The sequence below is a fragment of the Pezoporus wallicus genome, unplaced genomic scaffold (genome assembly GCF_028554395.1).
Source record: "Pezoporus wallicus isolate ANWC-B61680 ecotype Strahan unplaced genomic scaffold, APGP_CSIRO_Pwel_v1 contig_6813, whole genome shotgun sequence".
NCBI lineage: Eukaryota > Metazoa > Chordata > Aves > Psittaciformes > Psittacidae > Pezoporus > Pezoporus wallicus.
The window spans coordinates 28,164-51,931 of NW_026642206.1; the positions used below are offsets into that span (position 1 = coordinate 28,164).

The 23,768-nt window shown below is 48.1% G+C and overlaps 2 protein-coding genes across 2 annotated transcripts in view; both read right to left on the reverse strand.

Annotated features, from left to right (window-relative positions):
• Positions 1-2,577: 2,577 nt before the first annotated feature.
• Positions 2,578-2,937, reverse strand: LOC130609323 (tropomyosin-1, isoforms 33/34-like; the record flags this gene model as incomplete). Its single annotated transcript, XM_057428199.1, is given in 1 exon segment — positions 2,578-2,937. A coding segment is annotated over 1 exon segment (360 nt), but the record flags the coding sequence as incomplete, so codon positions are not given.
• An 842-nt stretch (positions 2,938-3,779) lies between these two features.
• The window catches only part of LOC130609324 (serine/threonine-protein kinase H1-like), a 36,853-nt gene continuing 16,864 nt past the window's right edge, over positions 3,780-23,768 (reverse strand). The window contains 1 exon segment of the mRNA XM_057428201.1: positions 3,780-4,377. Coding sequence (XP_057284184.1) covers positions 4,069-4,377 — 309 coding nt within the window. The 3' untranslated portion in view covers positions 3,780-4,068.

A 23,768-nucleotide genomic window follows, 5' to 3' on the forward strand; every position in this document is an offset into this window, starting at 1 on the left:
GTAGAGTACAGCTAAAGAACATACAGAGAATTCTCGTATAAGATAAACCGTTATAGTTGACGTAGTTTTAGGCCCTATGACCTTAGTAAAAAATGAATGTAAGAAAAACAGGCTAGAAGAACAGGACACAAGGATAGGGAGTATCTGGGAATGGCAGGGGTCCAGGATGGGCTGCAGTTAAACTAACTGATAAGTAGAAGGACAAGAGGATTATTATGTCTGTGGTGTTAACGAACCAATTAAGCTGGCATAACCATCTACTGCGTGTGCTTCAAAGGCTGCCAGAAGTGATGAAGATTGTTGGAAGAAGTAAACGACCCTCAGAGACCACCACCACAATTCTGTACGCATGGGGGAAACTTTCTGGAATACCCCTTGGGCTGGTTTGGGTCAGGTGTTCTGTCTCTGCTTCCTCCTGGCTTCCCCTCCTCCCTGGCAGAGTATGAAACTCAGGAAGTCCTTGGTCAGAGTAAACATTACTTAGCAACAACTAAAACATCTGTGTGTTAACAGCACTGTTCTGAGACTGAAGTCAAAAACACAACACTGCACCAGCTACTAAGAAGGAGAAAAATGACTGATACTGATGAACCGAGGACACCCCCAAAAAACTGCACTGACAAAGACATCTCTTTGCATACCATGAAGTTCCTGCAGGACAATGATCATCTTCCCACCCTTTCACCAGAAGCACCCACCCAGTCCAGATCAAAGGAACCAGACTCCAGCTCTGAGCTCACAGCACTTCAGCCTGTTTCCTAAATTGAGCAGCAGCTCTGGTACAGCTCCAGTAATCCCTCGATGCGGTGAGGCAGATTGCAGCCTTTGGGGAAACCTCACAGCTTCCCAGCCATCCTGGAAAACTGGTGTCTGTCATTGCTTCATCAAGGAGCTGGTGAGCAGCACACCAGTGAGTCAGAGCTATACTACTTCTGATACTGTAATTCATACCAGCCTCACTGCAAGGCACCACAGATTTGACTAAACCTGCTCCAACTCTGTTTATGTATCATTTTCAAACCCAGATACACACCCACACGTGTCTCTGCACACACATATGTGTGTGTGCATCCACTTAAAAGGGATTCCTTCTTTTTTCACATGCAAGTGAAAGAAACTGCTCTGGAATTAATAAATAACTATGAACAACCAAGCTCCTGGGTGTCGTGGTTTAAACCCAGACAGGTAATTTGTTCACTCACCCCCCCCTTCTTTCCCTCCCCCTACTCCCGGAGGGACGGAGAGGAGAATCGAAAAGAATGCAACTCCCACGGGGTGAGATAAGAACAGTTTAGTACCTAAGGTATAACACAGATCACTACTGCTACCATCAGTAATAATAATGATAAAGGAAATAACAAGGGAAGAGAATACAACACCTCAGCACCAGCTGACCGATAACTCGCCCCCCAAGCCCGACCAAGCTCCGACCGATACCTCCTCCAACCCTGCAGTCTCCCAGCCCTCCGGCTAACTCCCAGTTACATCCTGGGCATGACGTGCTGTGGTATGGAATACCTCTTTGGTCAGTTTGGGTCAGGTGTCCTGTCTCTGCTTCCTCCTGGCTTCCCCTCCCCCCTGGCAGAGCATGAGGCTCACAAAGTCCTTGGCCAAACCAAAACATCCTTGTTATCAGCTCTGTTCCCGAGCTGAAAGTCAAAACACTGCACTGCAACAGCTACCAAGGAGGAGAAAAATGACTGCTACTGCTGAACCCAGGACATTATCCACCCCTTATTCCATACCATTCACGTCATGCTCAGATCCCACATTTTCAATATACCATCACTCTTATCTCAGTGCACTCTTATCTTAGTGCATGGACCAGTCCCTATAAAGCTGCTGAGTCCATCTGGTCCATGATGTCAGGCTCCATCTCTTGTAACAGTCTTCCAGAGCAGGAGAGACTGTGTGCAGTGTTCACATTCATGAATAACCTGGGCAATAGTGTCCATTGCTAAGTCCACCCCTCGATCATGAGTCCATCTCTGTGTTGCATCTCTGCTCTGATGGCCTGAAGTGCCATGGGCCCACCAGGCTTAAAATAATTCACTGTCCCCTTCAGCAGTTTCTGCAGCTTGCTGCTGGGGACTCCATACAGCTGCCTTTCATCTCCAACGCTTCCAAAGCGCTGGAGGGGCCCAGTGGACTAGATACTTGCCCATACTCTCCCACATGCCCTGCCACTCATGACTGTACAGCCTTGGAGAAAACCTCTTGGTCCCCCTATATCCTCGTCTAACCCCAGACAAGACCCAAAACCGACTCTGCTTAACTTTTGAGACCAGACAAAATGGTGGTGGGTAAAACACACTCTGTGTGTGTGCCAACATGCTGATCCCCATCACAATCAGCAGGCAGGTCCCAAGGATACCCAAAGGCCATTCAAAACCTTCAGAACTCTCAACTGATGCTGCTGTACTTGTCACTGGGGCTGGCGTAGCTGCTGTACTTGTCACTGGGGCTGGTGTAGCTGCTGTGCTTGCCGGCTCTCCCACCACCAGCTTCTCTTTTCCTGAGTCCAGCTCTTCCTCCTCCACCTTGCGTGGGAAATGCTGCGTGGTCTCCTGCATCCTCCTGGGGCTCGGCGGGCGGCTGCCGAGGAACGCTCTCGTCCGTCGCAGGGGTCGGCTACTTCTCGGGGCTCGGCTCCTCCGCGGGGCTCGGCTCCTCCGCCGCCTTCTCCCGCTGCTCTGCAGCCGCCTCCTTCCTCTCCTCGACCCCCCCGACCTCCTCCACCGGCAGCCGGCCCCGCACGGCCTCCGGCCCCGCTCCCGCCGCCGCTTGGTCCCCGGGGCCGCTCTCCCGGGCCGCTTCGGCTGCCGCCAGCTCCCGGGGCCGCTCCCCCTCGGCTCCCCACGGCCTCACGAAGATGGAGAGTAGGGCGAGGGCCAGGATGGTGAAGAGCAGCCGGACGGCCAGGTACAAGTCCACGGCCACGTCCGTCCCGCCCTGCTGCTGGAGCCCACCCGTATTACAAGCCATTGCCATAAAGCACAGTGAGACAAGAACCTTAGCCCAGGCCCCACACTTGATAAACACTAACACAGCAAATACCGGCTCTACGTAAGTTACAACATTCTGAAGCTGTGAGATCAACAAGAACAACTCTGAGAGCCAATAAATCGTCATTGTGATGAGTGACTATTAATCCGGACAGATCTGTCGTTATCTCAACCCTTCGCGCCCCACATTGGGCGCCAAAAAGAACTGTCGTGGTTTAAACCCAGACAGGTAATTCATTCACTCACTTCCCCCCTTCTTTCCCTCCCCCTACTCCCGGAGGGACGGAGAGGAGAATCGAAAAGAATGCAACTCCCACGGGTTGAGATAAGAACAGTTTAGTACCTAAGGTATAACACAGATCACTACTGCAACCATCAGTAATAATAATGATAAAGGAAATAACAAGGGAAGAGAATACAACACCTCAGCACCAGCTGACCGATAACTCGCCCCCAAGCCCGACCAAGCTCCGACCGATACCTCCTCCAACCCTGCAGTCTCCCAGCCCTTCCGGCTAACTCCCAGTTACATCCCTGGGCATGACGTGCTGTGGTATGGAATACCTCTTTGGTCAGTTTGGGTCAGGTGTCCTGTCTCTGCTTCCTCCTGGCTTCCCCTCCCCCTGGCAGAGCATGAGGCTCACAAAGTCCTTGGCCAAACCAAAACATCCTTGTTATCAGCTCTGTTCCCGAGCTGAAAGTCAAAACACTGCACTACACCAGCTACCAAGAAGGAGAAAAATGACTGCTACTGCTGAACCCAGGACACTGGGCTACAGAAAGAGCTCTTTTCCCCACATGGCTCCTTAATTTGGGTATTACTTAAGGCTCTGAGCTCTGCTCTGAGCCCACAAGGGCTCCCCCATTTCTGGCACAAGACTCCCATGGCACAGCTCGCAGGGTGTGATGGCCACCACAAGGTCCCTCATGTTGAGGACACCTCCTCATGGATGGGGGACACCTAGAGGGAGGGAGAAACCTGGATGTTCCTCACTGAGTGTGTGCACACCTACACCTCAGAGAAGACATCTGTGAAGATGCCTGGCAGGTCCCAGCCCAGTGCTCAGCCAGTGTACTGTTGACGGTAGCGCAAGTTGAGCTCACGTAGCTCCCATTCCCGAACCTGCCGTGATTTGTTGGATTTTGTGGAGAGGTTGGACTGGGCAGACTTGGTGCTTTGGCAGCAGGAAGACGCCCTCTTGAGAAGGTTCTGTGAGATGGAACGGTGTAGGTTCTTCATGGAGGAAGAGGCTGCCATGCTGACCACCCATGGGTGCTTCAGGGCCTGAAGGGCTGTCATCCTGTCACTGGGGTCCACCGCGAGTAGACGATCAATGAAATCTTTGGCCAGGTTGGAAACACTGGGCCAGGGCTGAAACACAAAAGAGATGATTAGAATGAAACATCCCAGCACAGCTTTGCTGATTAATTAATTCCTACCATGCCCAAAAGGCACTTTGGGGCATTCTGCTGCTTCTGTTCTCTCTTTCGTCCTCAAATCTTCCAAGTTGTGACCAACACTACTTGCCCAAGGAGAATGAGACAAAACTAATTCAAGAGACTGTTGGGGGAGAGGCTGAGTTAGCCTCTACACATGCATGGAGTGTGGACCCCTCCAGCAGCTGAGTTTGGGAACTCAGCTGACCCTAGATCTCAGGGGTCTTCCCAGGTGCCTCAAGCCTACAGACACCTATACACATGTGTGCGCACACACACAAGCAGTCTCCATCAACCCCAGACTCAACCATCTCTCCAGCAGCTGGCTGGGACTTCCCTGGTCCCTCTGGTCACCAGATCCTCATGTGGTCTCATCCTTGCCCTTAGAGACACACATACACACTCGGACATCCCCAGTTTCCAGGTCCTTTCACCCCCCTCATCTGGTTCCATCTTCTCCAGCAGTCACGCACTGGTCACACACTTGCTCACACATGCATGCTTGCTCCAGCTGTTGCACCATGGACACACAAGGGCTCCCAGACCTACATCCTGCTCTCACCTCATCTTCTCATGTCATCTTCCAAAATTACAAAAAAAAAAGAGCAGTAGCTGTATCCCATGAAGACCCTCCTCAATCCAACTGCTTTGTATCTGATGAAGCCATTACTACTTGAATGCTCAGAGGATGGGTCACTGACCTCTGCATCAATCCTGAAGTGAGAACATTGCCTTTAGCATGAAGTGAAGGTTGGGCTGTGGACAAAGCTAGGAAGAAAATGGTGGCAAAGTCCACTGTAAGAGTGGAGGAGGCAGTATGGCTAGCGTGAAAACCTAAGTGAGGATTGGACCCAGGCTAGAGCAGGTTTCTGCAGTCACTGGCTGTTGTGGGGGTCTCGCCCATCCTGAAACCACCAATACTGAATTTTTTCAAGTACACGGAGGCCACATCCCAAGCAACATTAAAAAGCCTGAGCAGATCCATGCAATGAAGTGAAGATTCCAATACAACAATTAAGGCAATGCCCAAACACATGAGTGCAAACAGCATGTGTAGTTAAAAAAGGAAGACTGCTACTCTGTCTTTCACTCTTCATTTTGCAAGGAGAAACCCAGCTAGTTTAAAATTGGGAATCCACCAAATGTACAGTCAGGTATAATGCCCTTTCCTTGTGCAAAAGGTATAAAAAAGGTATGTCCTGATTTTTTTGAGGGCCATCTATTGCTACCAAAAGCATTTTTTTTTCTTTCAAGAGACTTAGGCACCAGCAAGAGAGCTGCTGTATCCACAGGAAGATTTTATAATGAAAGGCAGGATACTCCAAGAGTTTCAGCCCTGCTCCCAGGCCACAGGCAGTCAGTGGCATGGCCAGAGAAGATGAACTCAAGCAACCTGGTCTAGTTGGGAGTTCCAACCCCCCATGGCAGGAAGTTGGAACTGGATCATAGAAACAACTAGGTTGGAAAAGACCTTTAAGTTCATCAAGTCCAACCCAGCACTACCAAGGCCACCACTAAACCATGTCACCGAGGGCCTCGTCTACATGGTGTGTGAACTTCCAGGGATGGTGACTCCACCACTGCCCTAGGCAGCCTGTTCCAATGCCTAAACAACATCTTCAGGGAAGGAATTGTTCCTAATCTCCATCGAAATCTCCCCTGGTGCAGCTTGAGGCCATTTCCTCTTGTCCTGTCCTTTGTCACTTGGGAGAAGAGACCAACCCCACCTCACTACAACCTCCTGTCAGGTAGTTGTAGAGAGCAATAAAGTCCCCCCTGAGCCTTCTCCAGACTAAACTCCCCCCAGGTCCCTCAGCTGTTCCTCATCACACTTGTGCTCCAGGCCCTGCACCAGCTCTGTTGCCCTTCTCTGGCTCTGCTCCAGCACCCCAATGTCTCTCTTGTCATGAGGGTCCCAGAACTGGACACAGGATTCGAGGCGCAGCCTCACCAGTGCCCAGTACAGGGGTACAATCACTGCCCTGGCCCTGCTGCCACACTGGTGCAGATACAGGCCAGATGCTGTTGGCCTTTTTGGCAGCTTGGGCACAAGCTCATGTTCAGCAACATCAATCAGTACCCCCAGGTCCTGTTCCACGAGTAGCTTTCCAGTCACTCTTCCCCAAGCCTGTAGTTGTTCCCCCAAGCATGGGGTTGTTGTGGTCCAAATTCAGGACCTGGTACTTTGCCTTGCTGAACCTCATTCCATTGGCCACATCCCATTGATCCAGCCTCTCCAGGTCCCTCTGCAGAGCCTTACTACCCTCCAGCAGATCAACACTCCCACCCAACTTGGTGTTTAGTGAGGGTACACTCAATCCCCTCATCCAGATTATCAATGAAGATATTAAACACCAAGCCCTCCTGCTTCCTCCTGGCTTCTTGTGCTCCTACTCACTGGTAGAGCATGAGACAGAAAAGTCCTAGATTGGGGTGAGCATTAGCAACAACTAAAAACATCAGTGTGTTATCAGCACTGTTCTCAGACTAAAGTTGAAAACACAGCATTGCACCAGCTACTAAGGAGAAAAATGACTGCTACAGCTGAACCCAGGACAATATCCACACCCTATTCCATACCATTCACATCATGCTCAGATCCCACATTTTTCAGTATACCATCACTTTTTGTCTCATATATATATATATATATGCACACACACACAAAGAGAGAGAGATCATTCCTTAGTCCATGGACCATCCCTATAAAGTTTGCTGAACTCATTAAATCCATGATATCAGCCTCCATCTCTTGTAACAGTCTTTCAGGGCAGGAGAGATGGTGTGTAGGACAACTATTCTGTAACCCATTCCACTATGTTTCTCCCTATTGCCTTCTCAGTCTCTTTTCAGCATCCAAAACTATTCAGTGAACGAGACAGAGATCCAGCTGAACAACAGAGTACGTCACTGAAACTGTACCCAACTGCATACACAAGAAGGAAAAATTAAAGCAGCAATGACAACTCAAACATCCCTAGTTTACACATACCTAAGTCCACAGCTACGATCTTATAACAATGTGACTTTTTTCCATGTTATATCCTACCCTGTCATTTCCTACATTGTTTTTCTGTGCCTTTTCTTGGGCGGGGAAGGGGGGGGGAGGAGGGAGAGTTGGTGGTGCTTTTTGGTTTTCAAAAAGATGATCAGAAGTTTTCAGTTTGCTATGTGGAATCATACCAGCTGCTCTCAAGTTTAGCAATTCCCAAGTTCAAGAAGTCTGTGGAGAAGACCCAGGTGAGGGCTGCCAAGATAGACAGGGATGGCACATGGCCTTCACGAAGGGGTGGACGGAGCTGGGCTTGTTCAGTTTGACAAAGTCGAAGGTCACTCTAACAGCAGAATGCGTTTATTTGGAAGTAGTTATTCTTCCCTGTGAGGATGGTGAGGCACTGGCACAGGTTGCCCAGAGAAGCTGTGGCTGCCCCATCCCTGGCAGTGTTCAAGGCCAGGTTGGACGGGGCTTGGAGCAACTTGCTCTAGTGGAAGGTGTCCCTGCCCATGGCAGAGGGTTGGAACTGGATGAGCTTTAAGGTCCTTTCCAACCCAAACCATTCTATGACTCTATGATTAGAACCACACAGCAGGTCAAAATAATACAAGGGTGTCCTGGGTTCAGCAGTAGCAGTCATGTTTGGTTTTTTTTTTCCTTTGTGCTAGCTGGTGCAGTGCTGTGTTTTGACTTCCAACCTGAGAACAGTGTTGGTGAAGTCAATGTTTTCAGTTGTTGCTAAGTGATGTTTACCCTGACCAAGGACTCTGTGAGGCTCATGCTCTGCCAGGGAGGAGGGGAAGCCGGGAGGAAGCAGAGATGGGGCGCCTGACTCGGGCTAGCCAGGGAGGTATTCCATACCACAGCACGTCATGCCCGGGGTGGGGGGTGACTGGGAGTTACCCGGAAGGACACGGGGCTTCCGGGTGGAACTCGTCTTCTTGGCCGGTGGTATCGTATTCTCTTCCCTTGTTATTTTCCCTTATCATTGTTGTAGTTGATAGTTGCGGTGGTGATTTGTGTACATTGGTTGCTGGACTGTTCTTGTCTCAACCCGTGGGAGTTGCACTCTTTCGATCCTCCTCCCCGTTCCTCCGGGAGTGGGGGAGAACCCCGGGGGGGGGGGGGGGGGGGGACATGGACCTCGATTGTTGTCAGCTCGGCACCACTCACTGGGAGTGAGTGAACAAGTTACCTGACTGGGTTTAAAACACGACAGTTCTTTTTGGCGCCCAACGTGGGGCACGAGGGGTTGAGATAAGAACAGATCTGACTGGATTGATAGTCACTCGTCACAATGCTGATTTATTGGCTCTCAAGGTTGTTCCTCTTGATCTCACAGTTTCAGTATATCGTATCTTACGTCCATCCGGTATTTGCTGTATTAGTGTTTTTCAAGTGTGGGGCTTGGGCTAAGGTTTTTGTCCCATTGTACTTTATGGTAATGACTTGTAATACAATAGAATCATTGATCATGAAACTGATCTGGCTTATGTTCCCAGTGTGGTCACCACCTTTATACTTTGGGAGGTATATGATGGAGGTGCTTAGCAATTACACATCTTTTTTCTCCTTCTCAGGTGCTCAACCTGTGAAGGAGACATTCTTTTACCCTCCCAGTCGTCCCCCCAGACCATTTACATTTGAGAGTTTTGAATTTTTTGAATGGCATTTTAATGCTGTTGAGACTTGTTTGCTGATGGTGATGGGAATCACCATGCTAACACGCATACAGAGTGTGTTTTGCCCACTACTGATTTCAAGAGTTAAGCAGAGTCAGGTTTGGGTCTTGTCTGGGGTCAAACGACAATGTAGGAGGACCGAGAGATTTTCCCTGAGGCTGGACAGCCATGAGTGGCAGGGTGTGTGGGATAGTGTGGGCAAGTATCTAGGTCAGTGGGCCCCTCCAGTACTTTGGAATTTCACTACCGAACAACTGCAAAATCCAGCAGAATTAGTAAAACACTTAAATGAGGTGTGTGGTCATTCTGGCCATACCAGAGATGGACAAATCACGGCAACGTGCTGGGGCTTGGCCTATGCTTACAGGGCCTTGTTCAACACTATCCAGCACCTTCAAAAGGAAAAGAATGTCGGCGGATCTGAGGGCAAAGCAACAGTCACTACTCAAACTTTGGCTGCAATGAACTGCGCACCACCCCCAGCAACAAGTACAGTCGCTACTCAAACTTTGGCCTCAATGAACAGAGCAGCTACCCCAGTGGCAAGTACAGCAGCTACTCAAACTTCAACTGCAACAGACAGCGCGGTTACCCCAGCTCCAAGTACAGCAGCTACACCACCCCCAGCAACAAGTACAGTTGCTACTCAAACCACAGTGATAATCACTGCAGCCAAACCAGAGGACCAATTCGTACCAATATCAGTTGCCCCTGTACGCAAGAGAACAAGCAAAAAGGAGGCAAAAAGGGTGAAGCGAGATGAAGAACCAATGAATTCACCACCCGGTCCAGAATCTGATCAGGAGTCATCATCACATGACGAAGAAGAAGAAGAAGAGGTAACTTCTCGACCTCGGACCTCAACCGAGCTGCGGAATATGCGAAAAGATTTTACCCGTCAACCAGGGGAGCACATCATCACCTGGTTACTCCGATGCTGGGACAATGGGGCCGATGGTCACGAACTAGAAGGTACAGAAGCCAAGCAGCTGGGATCACTTGCTAGAGAAGGGGGAATTGACAAAGCAATCGCAAGAGAGAAAACGTCCCTCAGCCTTTGGAGGCGGCTCTTGGCAGCTGTGAAAGAAAGGTTTCCGTACAAGGACGATGTTACGAGTCGTTCGGCCAAGTGGACTACTATAGACAAAGGCATCCAGTCTCTGAGGGAATCGGCCATCGTAGAGATGCTCTATCACATCAAGCCGAATAACGGGGATACACCTATAGATCCAGATGAAGTTGAATGTACACGACCCATGTGGCGAAAACTTACACGGAATGCACCGTCATCATATGCCCATTCATTGGCAACAGTAACCTGGAATGACATAGTACCACTAACAGTGGATGAAATGGTTCATAAACTCCGAGAGTTCGAAGACAACCTCACCCCTTCCATCATCTCAGCTGTGGAAAAACTGTCCCAGGACCTCAAACAATTGAGGGACGATCTATCTGATTTATCCAGCTCCTCACGTGTACCAACACACGTCTCCGCTATTAACAAAAGGCGTCCTATTGTTCAAGAGAGGAGATATAGGAGGTATACGCCACGGGGTACCCTATGGTTTTACCTGCTGGATCACGGAGAAGACATGACAAAGTGGGATGGAAAACCTACTTCAGCTTTGGAGGAACGGGTGAGTGAACTGAAGAGGGGAGCAAGGGCCAAGACTGATCGTCCCATGAGAGCTACGGCTTCAGTCTCTGGTGAGCAGTTTCCCAGATGGAATGGAAGAGCTGATTTTACTCCAGCTCCTGTGATAATGAAGAATAATCCCTTTCACCACGACTTAAGTGTCCAAAGCTGTGACGACCATTAGAGGGGCCCTGCCTCCAGCCAGGTGGAGGTAGGGGACAATCGGATTTACTGGACTGTGTGGATCAGATGGCCTGGCACATCAGTCCCACAGAAGTATAAGGCTCTAGTAGATACCGGTGCACAGTGTACCCTGATGCCATCAAGCTGTCAAGGGGTGGAACCCATCTATATTTCTGGAGTAACAGGAGGATCCCAAGAGTTGACTGTGCTGGAGGCTGAAATCAGCCTGACTGGGAGGGAGTGGCAAAAGCACCCTATTGTGACTGGTCCAGAGGCTCCATGCATCCTCGGCATAGACTACCTCAAGAGAGGGTACTTCAAAGACCCAAAAGGGTACCGGTGGGCTTTTGGTATTGCTGCTTTGGAGACTGAGGAAATTGAGCAGCTGTCCACCTTGCCTGGTCTCTCAGAAGATCCCTCTGCTGTGGGGTTGCTGAAAGTTGAAGAACAACAAGTGCCAATTGCGACCACAACAGTGCACCGGCGGCAATATCGCACCAACCGAGACTCCCTGATTCCCATCCATCAGCTGATCCGTAGACTGGAGAGTCAGGGGGTGATCAGCAGGACCCGCTCACCCTTCAATAGCCCCATATGGCCAGTGCGAAAGTCTAATGGAGAATGGAGACTAACAGTAGACTATCGTGGCCTGAATGAAGTCACACCACCATTGAGTGCTGCCGTACCGGACATGCTAGAACTTCAGTATGAACTAGAGTCAAAGGCAGCCAAGTGGTATGCCACGATTGATATTGCCAATGCATTTTTCTCCATTCCTTTGGCAGCAGAGTGCAGGCCACAGTTTGCTTTTACTTGGAGAGGTGTCCAGTTCACTTGGAACCGACTGCCCCAGGGGTGGAAACACAGCCCTACCATTTGCCATGGACTGATCCAGACTGCACTGGAACAGGGGCAAGCTCCAGAACACCTGCAATACATTGATGACATTATTGTGTGGGGCGATACAGCGGAAGAAGTCTTTGAGAAAGGGAGGAAAATAATCCAAATTCTGCTGAAAGCCGGTTTTGCCATAAAACGGAGTAAGGTCAAGGGACCTGCACAGGAGATTCAATTTTTGGGAATAAAATGGCAAGATGGACGTAGACAGATCCCCACAGATGTGATCAACAAGATAACAGCAATGTCTCCACCAACTAATAAGAAAGAAACGCAAGCTTTCTTGGGTGCAGTGGGGTTCTGGAGAATGCACATCCCGAATTACAGTTTGATTGTAAGCCCTCTCTATCATGTGACCCGGAAGAAAAATGATTTTAAATGGGGCCCTGAGCAGCAACAAGCCTTTGAGCAAATTAAACGCGAGATAGTTCACGCAGTAGCCCTTGGACCAGTCCGGACCGGACCAGATGTAAAAAATGTGCTGTACACTGCAGCTGGGGAGAACGGTCCTACCTGGAGCCTCTGGCAGAAAGCTCCAGGGGAGACTCGAGGTCGACCCCTCGGCTTTTGGAGTCGGGGATATAAAGGATCTGAGGCCAGCTATACCCCAACTGAGAAAGAGATACTGGCAGCCTATGAAGGGGTTCGAGCTGCTTCGGAAGTGATTGGCACTGAAGCACAGCTCCTTCTGGCACCCCGGTTGCCCGTGCTGGGCTGGATGTTCAAAGGCAGGGTCTCCTCTACACATCATGCAACTGATGCTACATGGAGTAAATGGGCTGCACTAATTACACAACGAACTCGAATAGGAAATCTCAGTCGTCCAGGCATTCTAGAAGTCATCATGGACTGGCCAGAGGGCAAAGATTTTGGAATGTCACCAGAGGAGGAGGTGGTGCGCGCTGAAGAGGCCCCACCATATAATAAACTGTCAGAAAGTGAAAAGCAGTATGCCTTGTTTACTGATGGCTCTTGCCGTATTGTGGGAAAGCATCGGAGATGGAAGGCAGCTGTATGGAGTCCTGGACGACAAGTTGCAGAAACTGCTGAAGGAGAGGGTGAATCGAGTCAGTTTGCCGAGGTGAAAGCCATCCAGCTGGCCCTGGACATTGCTGAACGAGAAAAGTGGCCAGTACTTTATCTCTATACTGACTCATGGATGGTGGCAAATGCCCTGTGGGGGTGGTTGAAGCAATGGAAGCAGAGCAACTGGCAACGCAGAGGTAAACCCATCTGGGCTGCTGCACTGTGGAAAGATATTGCTGCCAGGGTGCAGAACCTGGTGGTGAAGGTACGTCATGTAGATGCCCATGTACCCAAGAGTCGGGCCACTGAGGAACACCAGAACAACCAACAAGTGGATAAAGCGGCTAAGATTGAAGTGGCTCAGATGGACTTAGATTGGCAACATAAAGGTGAATTATTTTTGGCCCGGTGGGCCCATGACACTTCAGGCCATCAGGGCAGAGATGCAACATACAGGTGGGCCCGTGATCGAGGGGTGGACTTAACAATGGACACTATTGCCCAGGTTATTCATGAGTGTGAAACATGTGCTGCAATTAAACAAGCCAAGCGGTTAAAGCCTCTTTGGTATGGAGGACGATGGTTGAAGTATAAATATGGGGAGGCCTGGCAGATTGACTATATCACACTGCCACCAACCCGCCAAGGCAAGCGCCATGTGCTTACCATGGTGGAAGCAACCACCGGGTGGCTGGAAACATACGCTGTGCCCCATGCCACTGCCCGGAACACTATCCTGGGCCTTGAGAAACAGATTTTGTGGCGACACGGCACCCCAGAGAGAATTGAGTCAGACAATGGGACTCATTTCCGAAATAACCTTATAGATATTTGGGCCAAAGAGCATGGCATTGAGTGGGTATATCACATCCCCTACCATGCACCAGCCTCTGGGAAAATCGAACGGTACAATGGGCTGTTAAAAACTACACTGAGAGCAATGGGTGGGGGAACTTTCAAGCATTGGGATACACACTTACCAAAGGCCACCTGGTTGGTCAACACCAGAGGATCTGCCAACAGGGCTGGCCCAGCCCAGTCAGAACTTTTACATATTGTAGAGGGGGACAAAGTTCCCGTGGTGCATATGAAGAATTTGCTGGGGAAGACAGTCTGGGTTATTCCTGCTTCAGGTAAAGGCAAACCCACTCGTGGGATTGCTTTTGCTCAGGGACCTGGATATACTTGGTGGGTAATGCAGGAAGATGGGGAAGTCCGATGTATACCTCAAGGGGATTTGATTTTAGGGGAAAACAGCCAGTGAACTCAATTGTGTGCCGTTGCCTGCTGTGTAATGCTTTTATAGCCCATCAACTAGATGTCTCCAGGTCACCAGCGACTGGCCCTGACTTCCCTCCAGCCATCATCCCAACAGAGAATGAACTTTGAACATCATGGACCGAATGGACTCGGCAGCATTATAGGGATTGGTCCATGCACTAAGAAAATGATCTTTTCCTCTTGGTCTGTATGTATATGGATGTATATATATGGGAGAGCGATGGTGTACTGAAAATGTGGGATCTGAGCACGACGTGAATGGTATGGAATAAGGGGTGGATAATGTCCTGGGTTCAGCAGTAGTAGTCATGTTTGTTTTTTTTTTCCTTTGTGCTAGCTGGTGCAGTGCTGTGTTTTGACTTCCAACCTGAGAACAGTGTTGGTGAAGTCAATGTTTTCAGTTGTTGCTAAGTGATGTTTACCCTGACCAAGGACTTTGTGAGGCTCATGCTCTGCCAGGGAGGAGGGGAAGCCGGGAGGAAGCAGAGATGGGGCGCCTGACTCGGGCTAGCCAGGGAGGTATTCCATACCACAGCACGTCATGGCCGGGGTGGGGGGTGACTGGGAGTTACCCGGAAGAACACGGGGCTTCCGGGTGGAACTCGTCTTCTTGGCCGGTGGTATCGTATTCTCTTCCCTTGTTATTTTCCCTTATCATTGTTGTAGTTGATAGTTGCGGTGGTGATTTGTGTACATTGGTTGCTGGACTGTTCTTGTCTCAACCCGTCCTCCGGGAGTGGGGGAGAACCCCGGGGGGGGGGGGGGGGGACACAGACCTCGATTGTTGTCAGCTCGGCACCACTCACTGGGAGTGAGTGAACAAGTTACCTGACTGGGTTTAAACCACGACAAAGGGGCAACAGGGAGAAGCTGCACCTTGGAAGATTCATAGTAGGAAATACCAGGAAAAATACCATCCCCAAAAAAGGTCACCAGGGAAGTGGGGATCTCCATCCTTGAAACCTTTTAAAACCCAGGAAGACAAAGTCACAGCCAGCATCATCTAGTATTAGTAACAGTCCCATCTCAAGATGAATGGGATTAGATACCTCCAGATGTCTCTCATAACCAGGTTTCTATGATTCCAGTGCTTCTCCTCCCTGCACCTGGCCAGTACCACCATCTCCATGGCAGCAGTACATCCCTCCTGCCCACACACAGCACTGCCCAGGCTCCACCCCACAGCCTTAATAGGGTCAAGTGTGCCACGAATGGTTCAGAAACAAACGTGCTCATCAGCTCCCTGGATAAATTTGGACTGTTATTTAATTACCTTTCCTGCAGCAAGGATGGGAATTTAGTTCTTTCTCCTAGAGAGATCGAGCCACAGACTTAGAAAATTCCCAGAAACTTCAGGCCTTTGAATTCCCCACATTGCTCAAATTTGGCTTAGAAGTTAAATAGTTAATTGTGGGAGAATGACAGATAGCACATTTCCATAAATTTTGCTTCCTTAGGAAACCAGGGTAAAAACAGGGCTGCGATGGAAATCCAGGGATCATCCAATCCATCCCCGAGTCCGAAAGGATCTACCATAGGTGCATCATTCCTGACAGACAACTGCCTAACTTGTCTTCAAGACAGCTTCAGCAATCCTCTGGGTAAATCTCTTTTTAGGAGCAGGAGCCACTAGTGTTGTAAAAGGTCTAACGTGAATCTTTCTAGGTGCAATTTAAGACTCTTGTTTGACATCATCTGGAAAAGGGATTATTCCTTTTCCTCTTGGAAGCAGACTTCTGCATATTTGCAAACCACTATGCCAACACCTTCCATCAGCCTAACAGCCAAAACCATTTCAATCTTGAATGCTTCCAGGGATGGGGCAGCCACAGCTTCTCTGGGCAACCTGTGCCAGAGCTTCACCACCCTCACGGGGAAGAACTTCTGCCTAAGAGCTTATCTCAGTTTCCCCTCTGGCAGGTTAAAGCCATTCCCCCTTGTCCTGTCCCTACAGGCCCTTGTCAAAAGCCCCTCTCCAAGTTTCTTGTAGCCCCTTTAGGCACTGAAGCTGCTCTAAGGTCTCCCTGGAGCCTTCTCTTCTCCAGGCTGAACCAGCCTAGCTGTCTCAGCCTGGCTCCAGAGCAGAGCTGCTCCAGCCCTCACAGCATCTCCGTGGCCTCCTCTGCCTTCTCCTTTGCCTGCAGATGTGGGTAATTCACTATCTCTGTCAACAACAGCTATCACACTAACCCATTGGATTTACCCATACTGCCTGCTGAGGAGCTCCATGCGTCTGGTGCACATTCAGCACACACAGGCTTCCAAAGCAAGGCTACCCAGTGCTACAGTTCATTTCTAACCAGGAATTTTTTCCGAGACCATGGAACAGTTTCAGGAAATAGCTAGATACCTCCGATGTCAGATCCATCCTTGCCAAGCCCCATGCCAAACACTGGAAGTACAGGAACTCCCATGAATTTTGGGAGAGGAGCATGACATGAAATGGTTTTACATTCCCATCCTAGAGCCAAGCTATTTTTCCTTAATTTTGCAATATCAGCCTCCTGAACAAAATGGCAACTTAAGAATGCCACCACCAATTCATGAAGCTTGTAAGACTAAAAGCACATTAAAAAAAAAAGAAGGACTAAGTGGAGACATAAGAAACTTGAACTCAAGCACTCCTATCAGCATATGATATAATAGTACATCCCAGCTATGAGAAACTTTTTTCATGTCTGAGCTACACATCCATCCTCAAAATGATCACACTATAAAAGAATCCCTTAGAAATCATTCTTCAGACATGGACAAAGGTAGGAAGCATGCACATACTTTCTCCTGCGACAGCTCAGTGCTACCTTTTATTAGATACTGTCCTGGGTTCAGCTGTAACAGGTATTTTTCTCCTTCCTAGTAGCTGCTGCAGTGCTGTGTTTCCGACTTTAGCCTGAGAACAGTGCTGATAACATCCTGATGTTTTAGCTGTTGCTAAGTAATGCTCACCCCGATCAAGGACTTTTCAGTCTCTTATGCTCTGCCAGTGAGGAGGGGCACAAGAAGCTGGGAGGAAGCAGAGACAGGACACCTGACCCAAACTAGCCAAAGGGGTGTTCCACGCCACAGCACGTCATACCCAGTATAGAAACTGGGGGGAGTTAACTGGAATACCCAGATCGCTGCTCTGGTTGGGCTGGGTATCGGTTGACAGGTGGTAAGCAATTGTATTGTGCATCACTTGGGTTTATTGCTTCCTTTATCTTTTCCCCTTTTAGTTTTATATTCTCTCTCCCCTTATTATTATTGGTGGTAGCAGTAGTGGTTTTGTATTGTACCTTAGTTACTGGACTGTTCTTATCTCAACCTGTGGGATTTACATTCTTTCAATTCTCCTCCCCATCCCTCTGGGAGCAGGGGGAGGAAGAGGGGAGGGAGTGAGAGAGTGGCTGCATGGTTCTGAGTTGCCAGCTGGGCTTAAATCACAACACACAGTCAGGTATTCTGCCCATTCTTGTTCTAAATAAACTAGGACTTATAGCTCCTGCCATTTCCATTAGTGTAATGAACTTAACAGCCTTGTTTCTGACATCTTCCCACTCTTTTCAGTGGAACACACACACACAAAAAAAAGAGCAGCATTTTCTGTGAACAGAGATTTGGAAGTATTTATAACTCCCAAAGATGGCTTTAAGATGCCATGGGAAATATGCCAGGCTCCTCTAAACCTCTGGCTCACTTTGTTTTCACCTAAAATTGATTCACAAAGTGGGCTGCCTATTACTCCATCTCCTGACAATACCTGGCTACAGTCAAACATGCCTGCAATTTATAGGCACAGATTTAATTACACTGGAAAATTAAAGCATCCATTTCCCTGCCTCTAGAAGAACAGAAAGCATCTGGGCAAAAGATACAGGCTACTGGATGATGCATATTTACTTTCCAAGCAGTAAAACATCTACAGCTTTCTAAACCAACCACTCATGTCACGCACCGTATCTGTAACATCTTCCAAGTATGTAATTTGTGGTGGGATAACAAGTAAAATGCTGCAGGCTTGTACACTGGCACTTTCAAAACATATAGTCTAGTGTTTTCTCTGTGGCATGTGTGCTACCTTTGTGCATACAACCTACAAGCATCCAGTGGCCTAGTTGCAGTGAAGACATCAAATTTCTCAAGATAATTCAGTTCTGGCACAAGGACCAGAGGACATCAAATGAAGTTACCCCAGGGAATGCTCGAAACAGTTGCTTCTCTGTTCACTCTCCCTATTCTGCCCATGGCTATATTGAGTTTGGCCAAAGGCCCTCCTCAAACACTTTATTTTTGAGGAAAGGCCATCATCTGTTCACTCATTCTTCAAATGAAAGCCAGCCCATACCACTGATTATTTACACTACCCTTCTTTGTGTGCTTTTCAATCCTGTATTTTTTCCAGAGGAAGCAGAACTGTACTCCATGGCACAGCAAGGTCACCTGCAACACTAACTCCTAACATGAGCTGGCTTTTGATCATGAGTATCAAGATGATATCTGGAAGTGCTTAACATCAAATTGTTTCTTCTGAAGAGCAAGAAGGACCTTCAGGGCCCACCATCATTTACAGGAAAGTCAAACTGCCCCCATCTTCCCATGGAATCAGTTTGTCCACACCAAACACCAGCCAATTTATCACACAGTCTCTCACTATTTCTTCAGCTTTGTTTTTAACCTCAGCAGCTCAGTATCATAAAATCATCGAATAGTTAAGGTTGGAAAGGACCTTAAGATCATCTAGTTCCAACCCCCCTGCCATGGGCAGGGACACCTCGCACTAAACCATGCATCATCAGCATAATTTATTGGGTGTCAAATCTGTATCCTAACACTTGCTTCTAAGACTCCAGAATTACCACATTTTACAATAATGGGTAGAACCTGTCCTGGAATCACAGAATCCCAGACTGGTTTGGGTTGGAAGGGACCTTAAAGCTCTTCCAGTTCCAACCCTCTGCCAAGGACAGGGACACCTTCCACAAGAGCAGGTTGCTCCAAGCCCCATCCAACCTGTCCTTGATTACTGACAGGGATGGAGCACAGACATAGCTTCTCTGGGTGATGCTAAACTTAATTTAAAAAAATCTGCAAAAAAAGTAAAAATAGCAAGTAACAACGTTGAATGACAGTCACAAAATTCTATGTCAGATGGATCTTCAGCCTCAAAAACAAAACAAAACAACAAAAAAAAAAAACACGCACTCTAAAGCAGTATAAAAATAACTGACAGGGGGATATGTTACTCACTAGTTCCTCAAGTAATGAGGATTAAAGAGATGTACATAGGAAAATACCAGTTAAATGAGCAGAGGCAAATAAAAAACTAAGAAAAGTGAACACCTTCTCCATGTGTTTTTTAAATGAGTTATGTAACTCATTATCATAGGATGTTAGAGAGATTAAGGATAAAAGCAGATCGCCAAAGGGAAAAAGCAAATTCAAAATCAATGGCCTCACTGACCTCCTAGGACCTCAAGGCACAGGGCAACAGACCTAGGGAAGCAAAATAAAAAAGAGAATTTTCACACAAAAAAAAAATAAACCCAAACAGAACCCCACCAACATTGATTCTTCAAAATAACTGGAATGAGGACAGAAAAATTAATGGCCAAGATGAACACAATGGAGTGAGCCAAAGAGAACCAAACCTGAGCTTGTACAAGGCATATAGAAAGCTTTGAACTGTCCTACCTAGAGGCTCACATCCAGGCCAGGCCAGTCCAAGCCAGCATGCACCTCCTGATAGAATGAGAAACTATGAGGAGATGCACACACTTGAAATGCCTCCTGCTCTTCACTAAACATCCAGGAAACAGCTTTTTCACATGAGAAACATCTTTCCATAGAATCACACACTGGTTTGTGTTGAAAGGAACCTTAAAGCTCATCCAGTTCCAACCCCCTGCCACAGGCAGGGAAACCTTCCACTAGACCAGACATCAAGGCCAGATTTGCCACCATTGGTTATACAGTAACCAGGACTTCGCCTTTCAGCTCGGCTGGCAAAGCATGTCTGCATTAGGACAACCTGAGAGCACTCTTAAAACTCTCCAAATGGTTAACAAATCATATTAACCAAATTAAACAAAACATCAAAGGCTGCCAAAGACAGCTGAAGCTTGGAGTTGAGGGAAGCAACTAATAGAATACTTTTGGCAAGAAATGAATAAAGTACGGCAGTTTGCAAAGGAAGATACACACTTGGTGCAGAAAACTACAAATTTGGGGTTTTATAACTTTTCACTTTTGTGTAACATCTGCACACCCACTGACTTTCTGAGAAGGGGTCATGGAAAGAACTAATAAGACTCACAAAGGTGTCAAATGTGAACTCTCCAAGGTGGCTGCCTGTCACGGTTTAAGCCCAGCCAGTAACTCAGAACCACGCAGCCACTCACTCACTCCCCACGCCTTTTTCCCACCCAAACTCCCAGAGGAATCGGAAGGAGAATCGAAAGAATGCAAATCCCTCAGGTTGAAATAACAGTCCAGTAAATAAGGTATAACACTGTCCTGGGTTCAGCAGTAGCAGTCATTTTTCTCCTTCTTTGTAGCTGGTTCAGTACTGTGTTTCTGACTTTCAGCCTGGGAAAAGCGCTGAAAACACCGATGGTTTTAGTTGTTGCTAAGTAATGCTTACTCTGACCAAGAATTTTCTGAGTCTCATGCTCTGGGGGAAGGGGAAGCCGGGAGGAAGCAGAGACAGGACACCTGACCCAAACTAGCCAAAGAGGTATTCCATACCACAGCACGTCATGCCCAGTATAGAAACTGGGGGGAGTTACCTGGAACGGCTAGATCACTGCTCGGGTTGGGCTGTGTATCGGTCAGTGGTTGTTGAACAGTTGTATTCTCTCCCCTTGTTAATTCCCTTATCATTATTATTATTGGTGGCAGCAGTAGTGGTTTTGTGTTATAACTTAGTTACTGGACTGTTCTTATCTCAGCCCATGGGCGTTACATTCTTTAGACTCTCCTCCCCATTCCTCCGGGAGCAGAGGAAGGGGGGGAGTGAGTGAGCGGCTGAGTGGTTCTGGGCTGCCGGCTGGGCTTAAAGTATGACACAGGGAGGAGGGGAAGCCGAGAGGAAAAAGAGACAGGACACCTGACCCAAACTAGCTGAAGAGGTATTCCATACCACAGCATGTCGTATATAAACTGGAGGCAGTTACCCAGAAGGGCTGGATCACTGATGGGGTCGGGCTGGGTATCAGTCAGCAGATGGTGAGTGGTTGTATACTTTCCCTTGTTATTTCCCTTATCATTATAATTATTGGTGGTAGCAGTTGTGGTTTGTGTTATACCTTAGTTACTGGACTGTTCTTATCTCAACCCATGGGAGTCACATTCTTTCAATTCTCCTCTCCACCCCTCCAGAAGTGGGGGGAGGAAGGGGGGGGTGTGAGTGAGCAGCTACATGCTACTGGGTTGCCGACTGGGCTTAAACCACAACAGTTATTTGTGGTGCCTAATGTGGAGAACAAAGGGTTGACATAATGACAGATCTGACCAGAGTGTGTCTAATCGTATCTGTGATAAGCATTCATTGTTTCAGATTAATAGTCACTCATCACAATGATGATTTATTAGCTCTCAAAGCTGTTGCTCTTGATCTCACAGTTTCAGCAGGTCGTGCCTTATTTACAGCTGGTATTTCCTGTTTTGGTGTTTATCGGCTGGGGGGCTTGGGCTAAGGTTTTTGTTTCACCGTACTTTATGGTAATGACTTGTAATACAGTAGAATCATCGATCATGAAACTGATCTGTCTTGTGTTCCCAGTATGGTTATCACCTCTGTACATTGGGAGGTATACAGTGGAAGTGTTTAGCAATTACAAGTCTTTTGTTTCCCCCTCAGGTGGTCAACATATGAAAGAGACATTCCCTTACATTCCCAGCTCCCACCAGACTATTTACAGCATTATTTGAGAGTTCTGAAGGTTTTGAATGGCCTTTGGATACCCTTGAGGTCTGCCTGCTGATTGTGATGGGGATCACCATTTTGGCACACATATAGAGTATGTTTTACCCATGACCATTTCGTCTGATCTCGAATGTTAAGCAGAGTCGGGTTTGGGTCTTGTCTATGGTTAGACGACAATATAGGAGGACCAAGAGATTTTCCCTGAGGCTGGACAGTCATGAGTGGCAGGGTGTGTGGGACAGTATGGGCAAGTATCTAGGCCAGTGGGGCCCTCCAGTGCTTTGGAACTTGACCACTAAACAAGTGCAAAATCCAGAGAAATTAGTAAAACGCTTAAATGAGGGGTGTTGTCATTCTGGTCATACCAGAGAGGGACAAACCAAGGCAATGTGCTGGGGATTGGCCTATGCTTACAGAGCCCTGTTCAACACTGTCCAGTACCTTCAAATGGAAAATAATGTCTCTGGATCCGACGGCAAAGCATCAGACAACATAGCTACTCCAACTCCAAGTACAGCAGCTACGCAAACACCAGTGACAAGTATAGTGCTACTCAAACTCCAAACGCAACAGATAGAGCAACTACTCCAGCTCCAAGCACAGCACCTACACCAGCCCCAGCGACAAGTACAGCAGCTACACAAACCCCCACAGCAACAGATAGCATAGCTGTCAAACCCCAAGCACAGCAGCTGCACCAACCCTGACAACAGATACTGCAGCCACTCCAATCACAGTGATAATCCCTGCAACTAAACCAGAAGACCAATTCGTGCCAATATCATTTGCCCCTGTACATAAGGACAAAAGCAAACAAGAGGCACAAAGAGCAACCCGTACATTGAAGAAAGATGAAGAATCAAAGCACTTACTACCCAGGGCAGCATCTGATCAGGAGTTATTATTAAATAAATAAGGGGAAGAAGAAGAGGTGACTTCTCGACCCCAGACTTCAACCAAGCCAAGGAATATGCGAAAAGATTTTACCTGTCAACCAGGGGAGCATATCATCACCTGGTTGCTCCGATGCTGGGACAATGGGGCCGACGGTCATGAATTAAAAGGTAGGGAAGCTAAGCAGCTGGGATCACTTGCTACGAACGGGGGAATTCACAAAGCAATTGCAAAGGAGAAACAGTCCCTCAGCCATGGAAGGCAGCTCTTGGCAGCTGTGAAAGAAAGGGTTCCATACAAGGACGATGTTCTTAGTCGTTCGGCCAAGTGGACTATGCTAGAGAAAAGTATCCAATCTCTAAGGGAATCAGCCATTTTAGAGATGGTCTATTGCAGACTGAATGCCGGGAATGCACCCATAGATCCAGATAAGTTGAATGTACATGACCCATGTGGCAGAAATTTACATGGAATGCACCATCATCATATGGAGGCTGAAATCAGCCTGTCTGCGAGGAAGTGGCAAAAACACCCCATTCTGACTCGTCCAGAGGTTCCATGCATCCTTGGCAGACACTACCTAAGGAGAGGGTACTTTAAAGACCCAAAATGGTACCAATGGGCTTTTGGTATTGCTGCTTTGGAGACAGAGAAAATTGAGCAGCTGTCCACCTTGCCTGGTCTCTCCGAGGATCCTTCTGTTGTGGGGTTGCTGAAGGTCGAAGAACAACAAGTGCCAATCGTGACCACAACAGTGCACCGACAATAATATTGTATCAGCTGAGACTCCCTGACTCCCATCCATAAGCTGATCCATAGAACAGAG